At 39.1% G+C, this 13,684-nt stretch overlaps 1 protein-coding gene across 1 annotated transcript; it reads left to right on the plus strand.

The window, feature by feature from the left end:
• The first annotated feature begins 1,893 nt into the window (after positions 1-1,893).
• septin10 (septin 10) lies at positions 1,894-12,821 on the plus strand. The gene is made up of 10 exons (XM_074659661.1): positions 1,894-2,061; positions 4,254-4,368; positions 5,448-5,643; positions 5,852-6,038; positions 8,418-8,579; positions 8,754-8,850; positions 9,159-9,327; positions 9,427-9,559; positions 10,077-10,255; positions 11,105-12,821. Exons 1-10 carry the CDS (start codon positions 2,032-2,034, stop codon positions 11,118-11,120), a joined length of 1,284 nt encoding a protein of 427 aa, XP_074515762.1. The 5' UTR covers positions 1,894-2,031; the 3' UTR covers positions 11,121-12,821.
• The last annotated feature ends 863 nt before the right edge of the window (positions 12,822-13,684 follow it).

Raw genomic sequence — 13,684 nt, forward strand, 5'->3', positions numbered from 1 at the left:
GATAAGAGCCGGCTCCCGTCCGAGAGCCGTTTTTTTCCTCTTATTTAAAGGGGTTGTTTGTAAGATCAGAAAAGCTTGTTAACGGCGACACCTGTGGCTGTTAAGTCAATGAAAGTCAGCGTTGGGCTACGATTGCTTGCTCTAAATAGACATGAACGAGCATCGCTCAAAACAGCGAGGCGACACACGTCAGCTAAAACCACAATATCACTCAATATTTCACCTGCTTGGCAGTAACGTTAGCTGACGAGACGGAGGTATCCCCATGAACATGATTTAGATCTGATCCTAGTGTTGGCTTTTCCTGCCTCAGCCTTCCGACTGCGGCCGGAGAGAACAGGGTAGACACCGGCACCCGGTCGTAGACGATAATGTTTCTCGCTGCGGAGCCCCGTCACTTCACCAGACACGGGAAAACTTTGTTGGTCTGGAGGAGCTGCAGCAGTTATTTCTGCACAAACGTCCACTGTACATTCACTAGATATTCTCAGAGCTACGAAGTCTTCTGCAGTGTGTAGTAAGCGTGCATGCACGTTCGAGGGGAGCGCGAGAAAGCGCGTTGTGTGAGTGAAGGCAGGCAGCGGAGCAGAGAACAGCAGAGACTCTGGCCCTGGAGACCAAAGCTATGGTCTCCGCTGTGACTTCTGGCCTTGATCAGGGGCTGGAGCAGGAAGAGTTGACACTGTTTTGCAAGACGTGCTTCACTAGATATAACTTTGTGGTTTTGGTACTTCCGTGTAGTTTGTGTTAGAGTCTGAGTCTGAACAGCATAGCCACATGCGAGCGTGCATGGGACACCGATCCGGTAGATTTATATGTGTAAAAAGTTACAAACAGTCCCTTCAATTAATTCAAGGCAGAATGATATGATGATCTTCTCCTTGCAACGGGCACTCCATGCACCGACTGTGACTGAATGTTGTGTTAATGACGTCCGTTACCAATCAGGTGATGACAGACATGGATCATACCATCGAGCAGGGAGGGGTGGGGAGGGGCGGGGATACACGGCGCGTTGACGGTCTACAGGTACAGAGCAGGAGGGAGAGGAGGAGAGAAAGAGAGAGGAGTGTGGTGTGCGAATAGCAGACAAGATGAGTGATAGTAGGAAACGAAGCAGCATGTAAAGTTATGGTATTCTGTAAAGTATAAGGTATAGTATAATTAAATTGAATAATTTAAGTGATATATATGCACACATACTAATCATAGGTCAAAACAGCGCTAAATTTGGCTGAATTATAAAAGGGCAGAAGTGGTAAAATGAGAGCCGTTTGGGAGCCGAAAGAGCCGGCTCTTCTTGGTGAGCTGAGCCAAATGATCCGACTCACAAAAATTAGCCATAATTCCCATCACTACTCACCACTGCAAATATCATGCTGCGTTCTGGTGCTCCTCGTAAACGCGGACTTCCTATTACTAGTGTAGTCGACTATGAGTAAAAACAAGTCCGATTTTTTGAGAATGCGGTTTTATTTCAAGTGTCAACACCATAAACTGTAGGCCTATACGGTAAACACAAATGGGGCAAATTAGTCAAAGTCTATGACAAATAAAATGTAAGGTATACATTAGAATAGCATCAACATGAATGTAAATTAGTTGCGCTGTTTTCAGTTTTACAATTTTTCTAACAGTCCCGTAACACACCATGGAAGCGACTGGGAAAATTAAGTTGAGCTGTACCATTATACAAAGAAGGGGTGTTGGGTGTTATTAATGGAATAAATTAACATTTGGCTACATTTTTTTGAAGATTATTCTGCATTTTATTCTTTAAAAAACTGTACTGTTTGAATTCACGTCACAGTCTAGCCTTAATTTGTAGAATAATAGTTTTAAAGCAAATTTACAAACTTTACATTTCACCTCATTCCTATGTTGAGTGGTCTAGTCTGCCTAGTTGTCGACGGCATACGCAGTGAGGCGGTCCTGATCAGGATTTCTAAAAAAAAGAAGAAGTGGTCTTTTAGTTAGTTTTGTTGTATTATTTCTGAATCTACATTGGTTTATTAACTTCTAACTCAAACTATGGCTTCTTCGGATGTTGCTCGACAGCCGGTAAGCACTTTTTCTCCTATGTATTTGATAAATGACAGTGTTTTTGACTTGTCTATCAGGGAGTGTCCGTCGGGCCTGATACCTACTTTCTATTAAAGTTACTGAAAACAGCTGTTCAAAGTCACTTTTACACAGTGAAGAACACAAAACACATCTGTCCTTCACGTTGGTAAACATCAGGAACATCAAGTGTGGCATTTCAACTTCTATATTCAACTTTTCCAAAGGGATTCAGTGTTATTTAACGTACATCTTTCACCATAATGGCTAACACTAGCTACCAGCCACCCAACAGTCAAAAAGTTTATGAAAATAGTTGTGTTGCTGCAAACTGGTTAAACATTCTGTGCTACAGCTAACCTACTAGCACAAACATTGCGAAAGTGTTAGGTCATGCTCTACTGGTAGGCTATGTGGGTTGAGCTTGATAAGAAGCCACTAAATTCCTACATGTATGAATGAAATCACTTTGTGGAAACGTGTGTGAACTTTCCCACACAGACAACATAGTTTACTAATATATCAAAAGTTGGAGATCTATCATGGTATGCCCCTGGCTTAATTTTTTATTTATTTATTTATTTATTTATTTGCACATATATAAAACTGCACAATATCCAGTCAATGAAAAAAAAACAAGAAAGCATAACCTAAAAGTGTTAGGTCATGCTCTACTGGTAAGCTATGTGGGTTGAGCTTTGCTATGTATCTTGATAAGAAGCCACTAAATTCCTGGATGTATGAATGAAATCACGTTGTGGAAACTTGTGTGAACTTTCCCACACAGACAACATAGTTTACTAATATATCAAAAGTTGGAGATCTATCATGGTAGGTCAATGTTAGCCCTCGACTAGTGATCTTCTGGATTTCTGAATACAAGTTCAGATGGGGCCAGGTCAGAGGAGGACGACAGGAGAGTTTGAGGAAGATGGAATCACCATAATTCAATTAAATTCAATTTGCTTTATTGGCATGACTGTCAGGTGAACAATAATGCCAAAGCGTCAATTCAATAATAAATGAAAATAAAAAAGAACAAAATAAAAAACAAAAACATATATATATATATATACATATATACAGTTCATTAAGCAAATTACAATATATAGATATTTAAAAAGAACATGCATGTAAATGGAAGAAAACAATAAAGAAGTAATTCATGTTTGTTGTGTCAATAAAATAAACAAACAAATAAAAAACAATTAATAAAAATATATTGCAATATCAAAGGATAAATGTAAAAAACAACAAAAAAACAAAACTATATGAAGTAAGAAGTTTTTTTGTTACTTGTGCTTTGAAAGAAATGTACTAAAATTTGATGTAATTTTTTTTCTGTCTGTCTCAGTGGCTGAGATGCGAATTTATAACGTTTAGAACATGTTTTGTCTACTATATCACTTACCAAGAGCCACTTGTAAATGTAACTTTAAACATTGCAAAGCTTTTTCATTCCATCACATTAAGAGGTGCCAACTACAAAGGATAATGGATTTAGCAATACATCATGTGTAAAAAATGTTATAGACGCCTGGACCATTTGATATGTGAATGATTCCATTTGTTAGTAGCAAGTGCATGTAATTTTAGTTACCTGCATTAGGACATTTCTTAATTGATATTACCTATAGTATGGATTGGATAACAAATATTGCCAGACTCGTCATTATTGTGCATCCCCAAAACAAATTTTAAATGTATGAAGCTATAAAGTTGTGGATTGCCAGTAAACAATACCTAAAAGTTCACATTTTATTTTTCCGATCGATTATTTCCTTGATTAATCGATTAGTTGTTTGGTCTAAAAAAATGCTGAAAAATATCAATCAGTGTTTCCCAAAGACCGAGATGATGTCTGCAAAAGTCTTGTTTCGTGCACAGCTCAAAGATATCCAGTTTACTGTCATAGAGTAAAGAAAACAGAAAATATTCACATTTAAGAAGCTGGAATCAGAATTATGACTTTTTTTCTTAAAAAATTACTCAAAACGATAAATTGATTATCAAAATAGTTGCCGATTAATTTGATAGTTGACAACTAATTGATTAATTGATTAATTGATTAATCGTTGCAGCTCTATTTCCTGCTGAGATAATCACACTTCGCATAATTTTTTTTATTTTGAGGAGAAAATGACTGCTGCATCTTGAGAATGATTTGTCTGTCTGTGCAATTCCTTCCTCAGGATCAAGGCGTCCGGCCCCTGGGCCTGGCAGGCCATGTGGGCTTTGACAGCCTTCCAGATCAGCTTGTTAACAAGTCCATCTGCCAAGGCTTCTGCTTCAATATCCTCTGCATTGGTACGTTGTAATATACGCGCACACATACACAAACAATACACAAACAATACACACTCACCCATACCAAAACACAGGTACTCGCAGGATGCTACTACTAGAATACATTCTTCACTCACATGCACACACATACACATTGTTTTACTTGACCACCTCAATTCACTGCCATTGCTTAGGTCTGTCTGATATTATAGCTCCTTTTCTCCTTCTCATTAGCTAGAGCTTTGATCCCAATGGCAGTGCTTGATACTCCTAATTATACTGAGTATTACTCTGAGTATTAGGAGCAGTGGTAGACAATGGGTCAAAGGAGCATTGTGATGAGAAGGATCCCGTTGGTTCAAATCTCTCCACCAGCTTGTAAATATGTGGTTGGGTGAATGAATAGTATTTCTTCTTCCTCAACAACTGCCATCATTGTGTCCTTGAGCAGAGCACTGATTTGACCACTGCTCCACTGCAGCTGGAGTTTAAACTTGGAGCTTGGTGTTCCGTCATCCTTCTCCTAGCAAATTAAATTTTAGGAATATTTCATTTAAAGTGTTTTGGTGTCAGAGCGACAGTCTCAACTTTCAACTTTATTTTATTCCCCAGAGGGCAATTGGTTTTACAGCAAGGCACATTACAATACATTACAGAACATGGACGTATTGTACAGTAAGGAGAAGGAGGGGCATGCTGAATACAAGTGGGTTAGAGGTCAAACAACAGTAGTCACTGCTGTCTGACTCGCATTTCCACAGTGTGCAAAAGCACAGCAGCAATAACAACTTTAAGGAATTTCAAGTCAGATAGAATAAATAGCAGTAGAATATGACCTTATAAATACACAGGGAGAGTAAAGTGCATAGTGACCAGATCAACATCTCTCCTATTATAACACAGTCGTCAGCGGCATAGACATAGACATCGTAGTTGACATTGTCATCATCATCACGATTGCTTGTACCTGTTACCCTTAACAGGGGAGAATCTGAACCAAGAACCAGAAGGCAAAAGTCTCCGATGCTCACACTACTAAATTGGATCTCGACACAAAGTTAAATAACTAAAAATTGTGTCCCATCTTCTTCTGGCTCTAGGTGAAACTGGTATCGGCAAGTCTACCCTGATGGACACTCTGTTCAATACCAACTTTGAGAACTTTGAGTCATCCCACTTTGAGCCTCAAGTGAAGCTGCGGGCTCAAACCTACGACCTACAGGAGAGTAACGTCCGACTACGCCTTACCGTGGTCAACACTGTGGGCTTCGGAGACCAAATGAACAAGCAAGAGAGGTGGGAGGAGGAGAAGAGTGTGTGTGAGGTTGTTATTGATAGTGACGAAGAGTTACAGGCTCAAAGTGTTCAGGCTCAAGTGAATGTGATTTAACAACGAGTGTTTAGTTAAATATCCTTTTTCAAATGTACAGCCATTGTGAACAAATCAATGTCAACCAGTCAGAAAACCCAAATTTCTGACCAGCCCTGTATGTCTTTCCTGTAGCTATCAGCCAGTGGTGGACTACATCGACCGGCAGTTTGAGAGTTTTCTACAGGAAGAGCTCAAAATCAAACGCTCTCTTCACAACTACCACGACTCGCGAGTCCACGCCTGCCTTTACTTCATCTCCCCCTCGGGTCATTCACTCAAATCCCTGGACCTGGTCACAATGAAGAAACTAGACAGCAAGGTAGGAAAAGGATTAAAGTGTGTGTGTGTGTGTGTTTTGAAGGGTCGGACTGGTGTTTTGTCAATACATCAGAAGACTTTTCAATGTTCACTTTGATATGAGATTTCTTAAAATACCATAGAATATTCTGGGAATATCAGGCGATTTTTAAAGTTTAATTTAGTAATTGTATGATATGTATGTCTGTATTATACATTTCTTCAACTATATCATCCCAAGACATCCCAAAGATGGTTGTCTTCAGAGGTTGTTAACCTTTTACGAGAAGAAAACCTTTCATTTGACAAAGCTCAAAATGATGGCTGAATTAACTTGCTATAAAATGACTGACAGCCAGAATTGTTGAGCTCGTCTTTACCTAACGTTCTAAGGGGAAAAAGATGTTTGGTGATGCATGAACATTTTCAAAAGTTAAAGGTTCTCTAAATGACATCTATAGCATTAATATAGAAGCAGACATCTACAGTATTTGCTATCTAAAGAGTGGTGGAGTAATGTCTACCTGAACAGAGAATGAAGTGTCTCTTCCTGTGTGTGTTGTAATCCGAGTTTCTCCTTGCTTTGTTGACATCGCCAGGCCGGCCGTGCATGCTTTTAGTGCATGTGAGCATACCCCACTGGCTAGGTCATGGCCGCTGCTCTGCACTGCTCTCATTCGGCGGTTACAGTCGTCACGCAAGCGTAGTGTAGCACGCAAGCGTAGCGAGGCACACACCCTCTGGTTCCCCCTCAGATAAACACTGTTAGCTTTGTCAGCACTTTTTTCGTTGTTTCCACTGTTAGAGACGCCACGTTGTGAGCTGTGCGGAGGCAATGGAAATGCTCCCAATCTCGCATTTAGCAGAAACTCCAGAGAGATGATGTTGCATCGATCTAAAATGTGCCTGCAGTTCTTGGGATGACTTCTATAGAAATCGATATTTTAAAATGAACCTGTCACTTCTTTGGTCTGCCACAGAACCCTGGCTGGCATATTGTGAAGAGATGTCAATATGCAAAAGAGATTGATTTTGTTTTTTTGGGACACAGAAGAATCCGATACAAACTGTCTGATGTATGATGTTGGGAAATACTGTATTAGAGACTGTGCTGTGGTTGTTTCTAGAATTTCATCCAAGTGTTTTTATGTCTGACTGTTGGGAGAAGTTTGCTCTCCAAGTGACTAAACCCCTCCTTCATTCTTGAAGTGGTCAGAGACTTTCCCATGCTCTCTGTGTGTAGCGACTTTGTGTTTTTTGTGCGCTTGTGTGATTTCCCTGCTCTGGAGTGTCAGTAACCCTGGATTTGCGTGTGAATGGAGGAGAAAAAGCAGTGGAATGCTGTAATCACCTCACGAATACACACTCGAGTTGTCCTTTTGTGTCACTGTACAGATACACACAGAATGAGCCATTTGTTGAATCTGCAGCACTGACAGAGAGACAGTCACTCACTCACTCAGACAGCTGTTGGAACACATCTCCTAGCATTGTTTTGTTTATTCTGTATGTGTGTATGGGTGTGTGTGGTCTGGCCCAGAAGCTTGTCTAGTGAGAGCAACTCATCAAGCCTCTCTTTGGTACGACGAAGACGACGGACAGACAGGCAGGAGTGGAATGTGGGAAGACTTGGATAGCGGAGTGGGCTGCTGGGCCAGAAATAACATCAGTAAACCCGGTTTATACAACACTTATCTAAAAGCAGTTTTAAAAAGTATTTTAGATTAAGTAACAAAAACAAATGCTGTTGGAATAGTTTTTGTTGAACTATTGTTTGTACCTCGAGTCAGACTAATGGAGGCCTTTTAATGTGTCTACATGTAGTTTCATGCTCTGATACTAGATGTGTATGGCATCGGGTGCAGCTCTGCTCAAAGTTCAGGGAAGTTACCGTTACTCATTTTGAATTAATTAAACTTTTTCTTATACAAAACTACATTAAAGGTGCAATGTGTAAGATATGGCCAGAATTGTAGTTCAAAACATTCAAAAAATGAGCTATCATTATCAACTGCATGTGAAGAGGTTACAGTTTTGATGTTATGTTAAAGATGTCTATACTAGCCCTACCTGTCCTGTCTTGTAATACCACTTGTACCTCGAGAGGCGATAGTGAGTCACTGTATCACCAGTCTGCCCTCAGTCCAGAGACAAAGGAGGAGAGCTGACCCATTTGTCTTGGTCTGTGTGCGTTTTGATAAGGGTGCTCTGGGAGTAGAGCATGCGGCATCTCCGAGAGACAAACCCCCAGTTGAATTCAGCCAATGCAAACCCCAGCACCGGGGGTCTGACACTGCCTTTGCCCAATGTCAGCTGGGATAGTCTGCAGATAGTAGTATGTATATTTGATATTGATTGTTAATATTTTGTACATGAACATGTTTTTTCCATCTTGCTGTAGGTGAACATCATCCCAGTGATCGCTAAAGCTGACACCATCAGTAAGAGCGAGCTGCACAAGTTCAAGATTAAAATCATGAGTGAGCTGGTCAGCAACGGCGTCCAGATTTACCAGTTCCCCCTCGATGATGAGACCGTCGCTAAGGTCAACACTACTATGAATGTAAGGAAACGCACACAATACACCACCTTGAACTAGAATGCTTTCTTAGAGCAAGCTTATGCTTGATAATTGCTGAGAAGTTTGGTGTAAACATCGCTGACGTTTTGAGTATATAAATGAACTTTATACTGAAATTATTTATTTAACGTATAATGAAATAAACTCTTTTTGTAGGGTCATTTGCCGTTTGCTGTAGTAGGCAGCACAGAGGAAGTCAGTGTTGGCAATAAGATGGTGAAGGCTCGTCAGTATCCCTGGGGTGTAGTACAAGGTAGGATGGATCATTGTTTGGTTGTTTGTGTATTACCTTTTTTAGGATCACATTGATTTAATGAACATCTGTTAATCTTTTCAGCCCTACATATTCCCCCCTCACAAGAATTGTCACACTTTTCCCATATAGAAATCAGTACAGTGGCTGAAAGACGTCAATACACTAGCTTCATTTTGAAATCGGCACATTCCAGCTCTGTGGAGTTAGCTGCCAGCCAACCTACAGTAAAGAAATATCATTACTGTGGCTGTCATTAGGGAGTTTCAGTTGGATGACTAACCCTTCTCTATTGATGTGTGTATCAGTGGAGAACGAGAGTCATTGTGACTTTGTGAAGTTGAGGGAGATGCTGATCTGTGTCAACATGGAGGACCTGAGAGAGCAGACGCACTCTCGCCACTATGAGCTGTACAGACGCTGCAAACTGGAGGAAATGGGATTCAAAGACACGGACCCAGAGTGCAAACCCGTCAGGTGAGCTCATAAACACCTGCGTGGACACAATGGAAAAAGTACAACTGGCATGACTGACAACTGACCTGTGAGTGTGTATATGTGCGTGCGTGTGTGCAGCTTGCAGCAGACTTATGAGGCCAAGCGTCAGGAGTTCCTGGTGGAGCTGCAGAAGAGAGAGGACGAGATGAGGCAGATGTTTGTGCAGAGGGTGAAGGAGAAGGAGTCTGAGCTGAAGGAGGCTGAGAGAGAGGTATGGACACATGTAACACAAACTCATTCACATGAATCTCTTCATTAGCAGCATATGTTGTGTGTTAAGATAGTCGCGACTAAGTGGACATCGCTCTAAGGTAACGAAAGCACAACGATTCTTATTTTCAGGTGATTATACACTAAAGAAAACATACTTATTAATATTATATTACATTTCTGCCAATGGATCCCCCTAATTGTTACACACTGTTCCTTTAAAGGAGCCCCCAGGTTAGTCAGACTTAATTGAAAGAGAAAACAATTGTGATTTCATAAAATTCTTTATTAAATATTTTTCTTCCAGCGAAAGTCAATCTTTTTACAATTTCACATCTAATTTGGTTTTAGTGTGAGAGAGCGAAACCTCATTATGAGGAAAGTAATTTATTGCGTAATGATTTTAATTTGCTACATAGAAATGCAGATCTCTAATGTTTTTGCTTGTTCTACTTGATATCATCAAAAGTGGAAGCATCTCTGTAACTCAACTATGTTGTTCTCTCTGTGTGGTTCAGCTGCAAGGTCGTTTTGAGCAGCTGAAGCGCCTCCATGCAGATGAGAAAGCAAATCTGGAGGAAAAGAAGAGACACCTGGACGAGGACCAGAGTTCCTTCGGCAAGAGACGAGCTGCCGCCCAGCTCCTGCAGGCCCAGAGCCTCACCGCCAACGGCAAGAAGGACAAGGACCGCAAGAAGTAAGAGCTGATGTTTCATGGAAATATTCAGGATCCATAGATTCATCCATAGGTAAATTAAAAGTTTTTGTCATTAGTGACTCGCTGCTGACATTAGGTTCAGTGCTCAGAGTTTTATATGAAACCGGACATGTTGCCACCTACTGGTAAAATTATTGTGGCAACAAATCTGATCACCTCTGATTGCATTTAAGATTTGTCTACATGAGTACAGGGCTTAACAATAATAATATCTTTATTTATATAGCACATAAAAACAGTTATAAAGTGCTTCAAATAAAAGCAAAAATCAGCAAAAACTAATTAAAAGTACTAAAAGAGCAACATACAAATTAAAATAGTAAAACCCAAAAAACAGAATAAAGACTAGAAACAGGTGAAATCAGGGAAGGCAATGCGATAAAAGTAGATTTTGAGTTTAGATTTAAAGGAAGCCACTGACTAAGCCTGTCATATTTCCTCGGGCAGGGTGTTCCAGAGCCTCGGGGCTCTTATCTCAAGCTCTGTCCCCCCTTAGTCTTAAGCCGAGAGACCCTAGACAGTTAAATGGGTTTGATCCCCCTTGTGTTAACTACTCATATTTGTTCATTAAAATTGTATTTTTGTAATGTTTCAACCGTAATAAAATATTGAATGTGAATATTTTGTAGTCGTAAACACAAAGACAGAAGAACAAATTTAATCTAGAAAACTAATGCATAAAGTGGAAAACAGGCCACTTACAGTGCAAGTGGACATTTAAGTTGCTTACGGACAATAGAGCCAGTATAGTAAATTAAATTATATGTTGTGAGATATATTATATGGAATTTGCTGTAAAATTGATTCTCAACTATCTCTTTATTCCAGTTCTGGCTTCATGTGAAGACATTGGGATTCGAAGAACACTCCAGTATGACCAGTATAACCAGTGACATTCTGGCCACATCCTTTCCAGCCCTTTGTGGCCAGTTTCAAACACTAACCAGGAAAACCCCCCACACAAACCAGCAGTGTGTGTGAGTGTTAGTTTGCCAAAGTTTAATGACTGTACCCATGAATCCTGTGTACACTTTCCTCAATGGTATTTTTAATCTTCTTTGTGGGTTTTATACCTCCCGTGTAATATTTGATATTTATCCTTTCTTTTTTTTTTTATATAAAACCTTTTTTATTTTCCATGTACCTCCCTCTTTTTTAACTTCTGCCCAGACTGAGGGACACCTCAGTGTATTGATCGTCTCACAGACTCCTCACTAGATGCTGTACATTGATCAAAGGAATTGGATACATACCAACACTATATTGAAAGGGACTTCTTCACTTACATTTAATCTGTCTGCTATATCTTAAGTGTATAATGAGAACACACTTAATATGTTGTAATGCAGTCTTCTGACTTTTTTATATGAGAAAAAACATCTTTAACATGCTTGTAATTTATTATAAAGCCCCTTTCAGGCATGCTCTTCATGAGGAGATTTACATTTTGGCTTCAAAGTCTGAATAAATGCCACGGTCTCTTTTTCATAAGAGGCGAGCCGGTCATTAATAAAGCCTCAGAGATGAACTTGATTATTTTTTCTACTCACAGCTCTTCTGAATGAATATAGTGTGAGCATTGCAGCTCTGCGTAATAGTCCTGTCATGTTTAAATAGAGCCCTTACAGAATAATTACTCCACGGAGACCTGTGATATTTAACAGATTTGTAGCTAAATCCAGCAATGTAACAGAATCCATGTCTGAAAAGGGCTTAAGTGATCATTTCTGAAAGCTGATCTAGTGCATTCATTGTCAAGAGTTGTCATAATTATGGTCACAGGGCATTATAATTCCTTCCTTTGATTTGTTCTTCTCACACCTCCTTGTTGCTATACACTTTAACTATGAGCACACCAGCATTACAAACACCTGCAGGAGCCACACTGATTCTCCTGTTGCTGTTTCAAAGGGACTTCTCTTGTCCAATCCCAGTTTTACAGTTTTCTAGCAGGGTGAGGCTAAGGCTTGGTTTCGGATTAGGTACATGTTACCGCATATATTTATATATATTGTGTTTTTATTGGCTCCCTTATTTTTCTTACTGACACAAACCGTTGAAGTTTGCTATGCAGTCTGTCTGAAAAGAGCTGACTCGTGGGGAAAAAATGCGAGTCAGTCATGTCGAGTCAGTGTTTGTTGAGGGAGTATGGGAAGAGAGGGAAGATGCATTTGTGACTATATTTTGTATCATTTCTTTATTCACTTCTGTCTGGATCATGATGAGACAGTTTCACACCTCGAAGCATTTTACAGTATAGTTAAACAGTAAAGTGTGATTTATAAAGCAACATTCACTCACAAACATTGCCACTTTATATTTTACACTTGTGCTTAATATGTGTCAGTGCCTTATCTGTGTGAAACTTACTTACGAAATACACTATCCACCTAACTTGTACATCCAGGGAAACACACCGATGCTTAATGGAGTAACGTTTATCTAAGACACATTTGTACTACACTTGTATTTAAGGAATGAACAGTGTTATTTGGGAGCTTTTTTTCCTTCTTTCTAAATAAATCTTTGTATTTTTGTCATGATACACTCTGCTCTTCTGTTTGTTTTCATCTCACAGTGTGGCGTCTTATGTCAGCTACTTTTTCTTTATTTAAAAGTTTATATTAGGGCTGTCAAAGTTAATGTGATAACACGTTAACGTTTTAACGCCACTAATTTCTTTAGCGCATTAACGCAATCAATCTTTCGAAAGTTGTAGCGGGCTCAGTTTTAAAGCTAGAGTGAAGATACTGGTATCATATAAAACTTGAAAACCTAATGAATCCAATGGTACCAACCATCGTGATTAACCAGATTGTAGGAACATTTTTTTTTCTTTTCGACATACTATATATACTATGACCTTTTTATGACTTTTTTCAACATGTTATACTATAACTTTTTCAGGACTTTTATTGACATGTTATTCCATGACTTACTTCGACTACGACTTTTTTTGACAGATTATACTAGGATTTCTTTCATCATACTATACCGTGACTTTTTCATGACTATTTTTTTATATACTAAACTATAGCTTTTTTGTGACTTTTTTCTACATCTTATGCTATGGCTTTTTTTTCGAGATGCTATACTATGACTTTTATCGACATACTATGACATTTTTATCACTTTGTTGACATGCTATACTATGACTTTTTTCGACATACCATACAATTACTTTTTTATGAGCTTTTACGACATGCTATATGATGACCTTTTTATGACTTTTTTTGACATGACTTTTTTCTAACTTTTTTAAGACTTTTTTTTCAGATATTTTTTAGACTAGTTTTCAGACATTTTTCAGACTTTTGTTTTTCAGACATTGTTTAGACTTTTGTTTTCCAACATTTTTCAAACTTTTTTTTCCAGACTTTTATTTCAGACTTTTTTCAGACTTTTGTT

The sequence above is a fragment of the Sebastes fasciatus genome, chromosome 14 (genome assembly GCF_043250625.1).
Source record: "Sebastes fasciatus isolate fSebFas1 chromosome 14, fSebFas1.pri, whole genome shotgun sequence".
In the NCBI taxonomy this organism is placed as follows: domain Eukaryota; kingdom Metazoa; phylum Chordata; class Actinopteri; order Perciformes; family Sebastidae; genus Sebastes; species Sebastes fasciatus.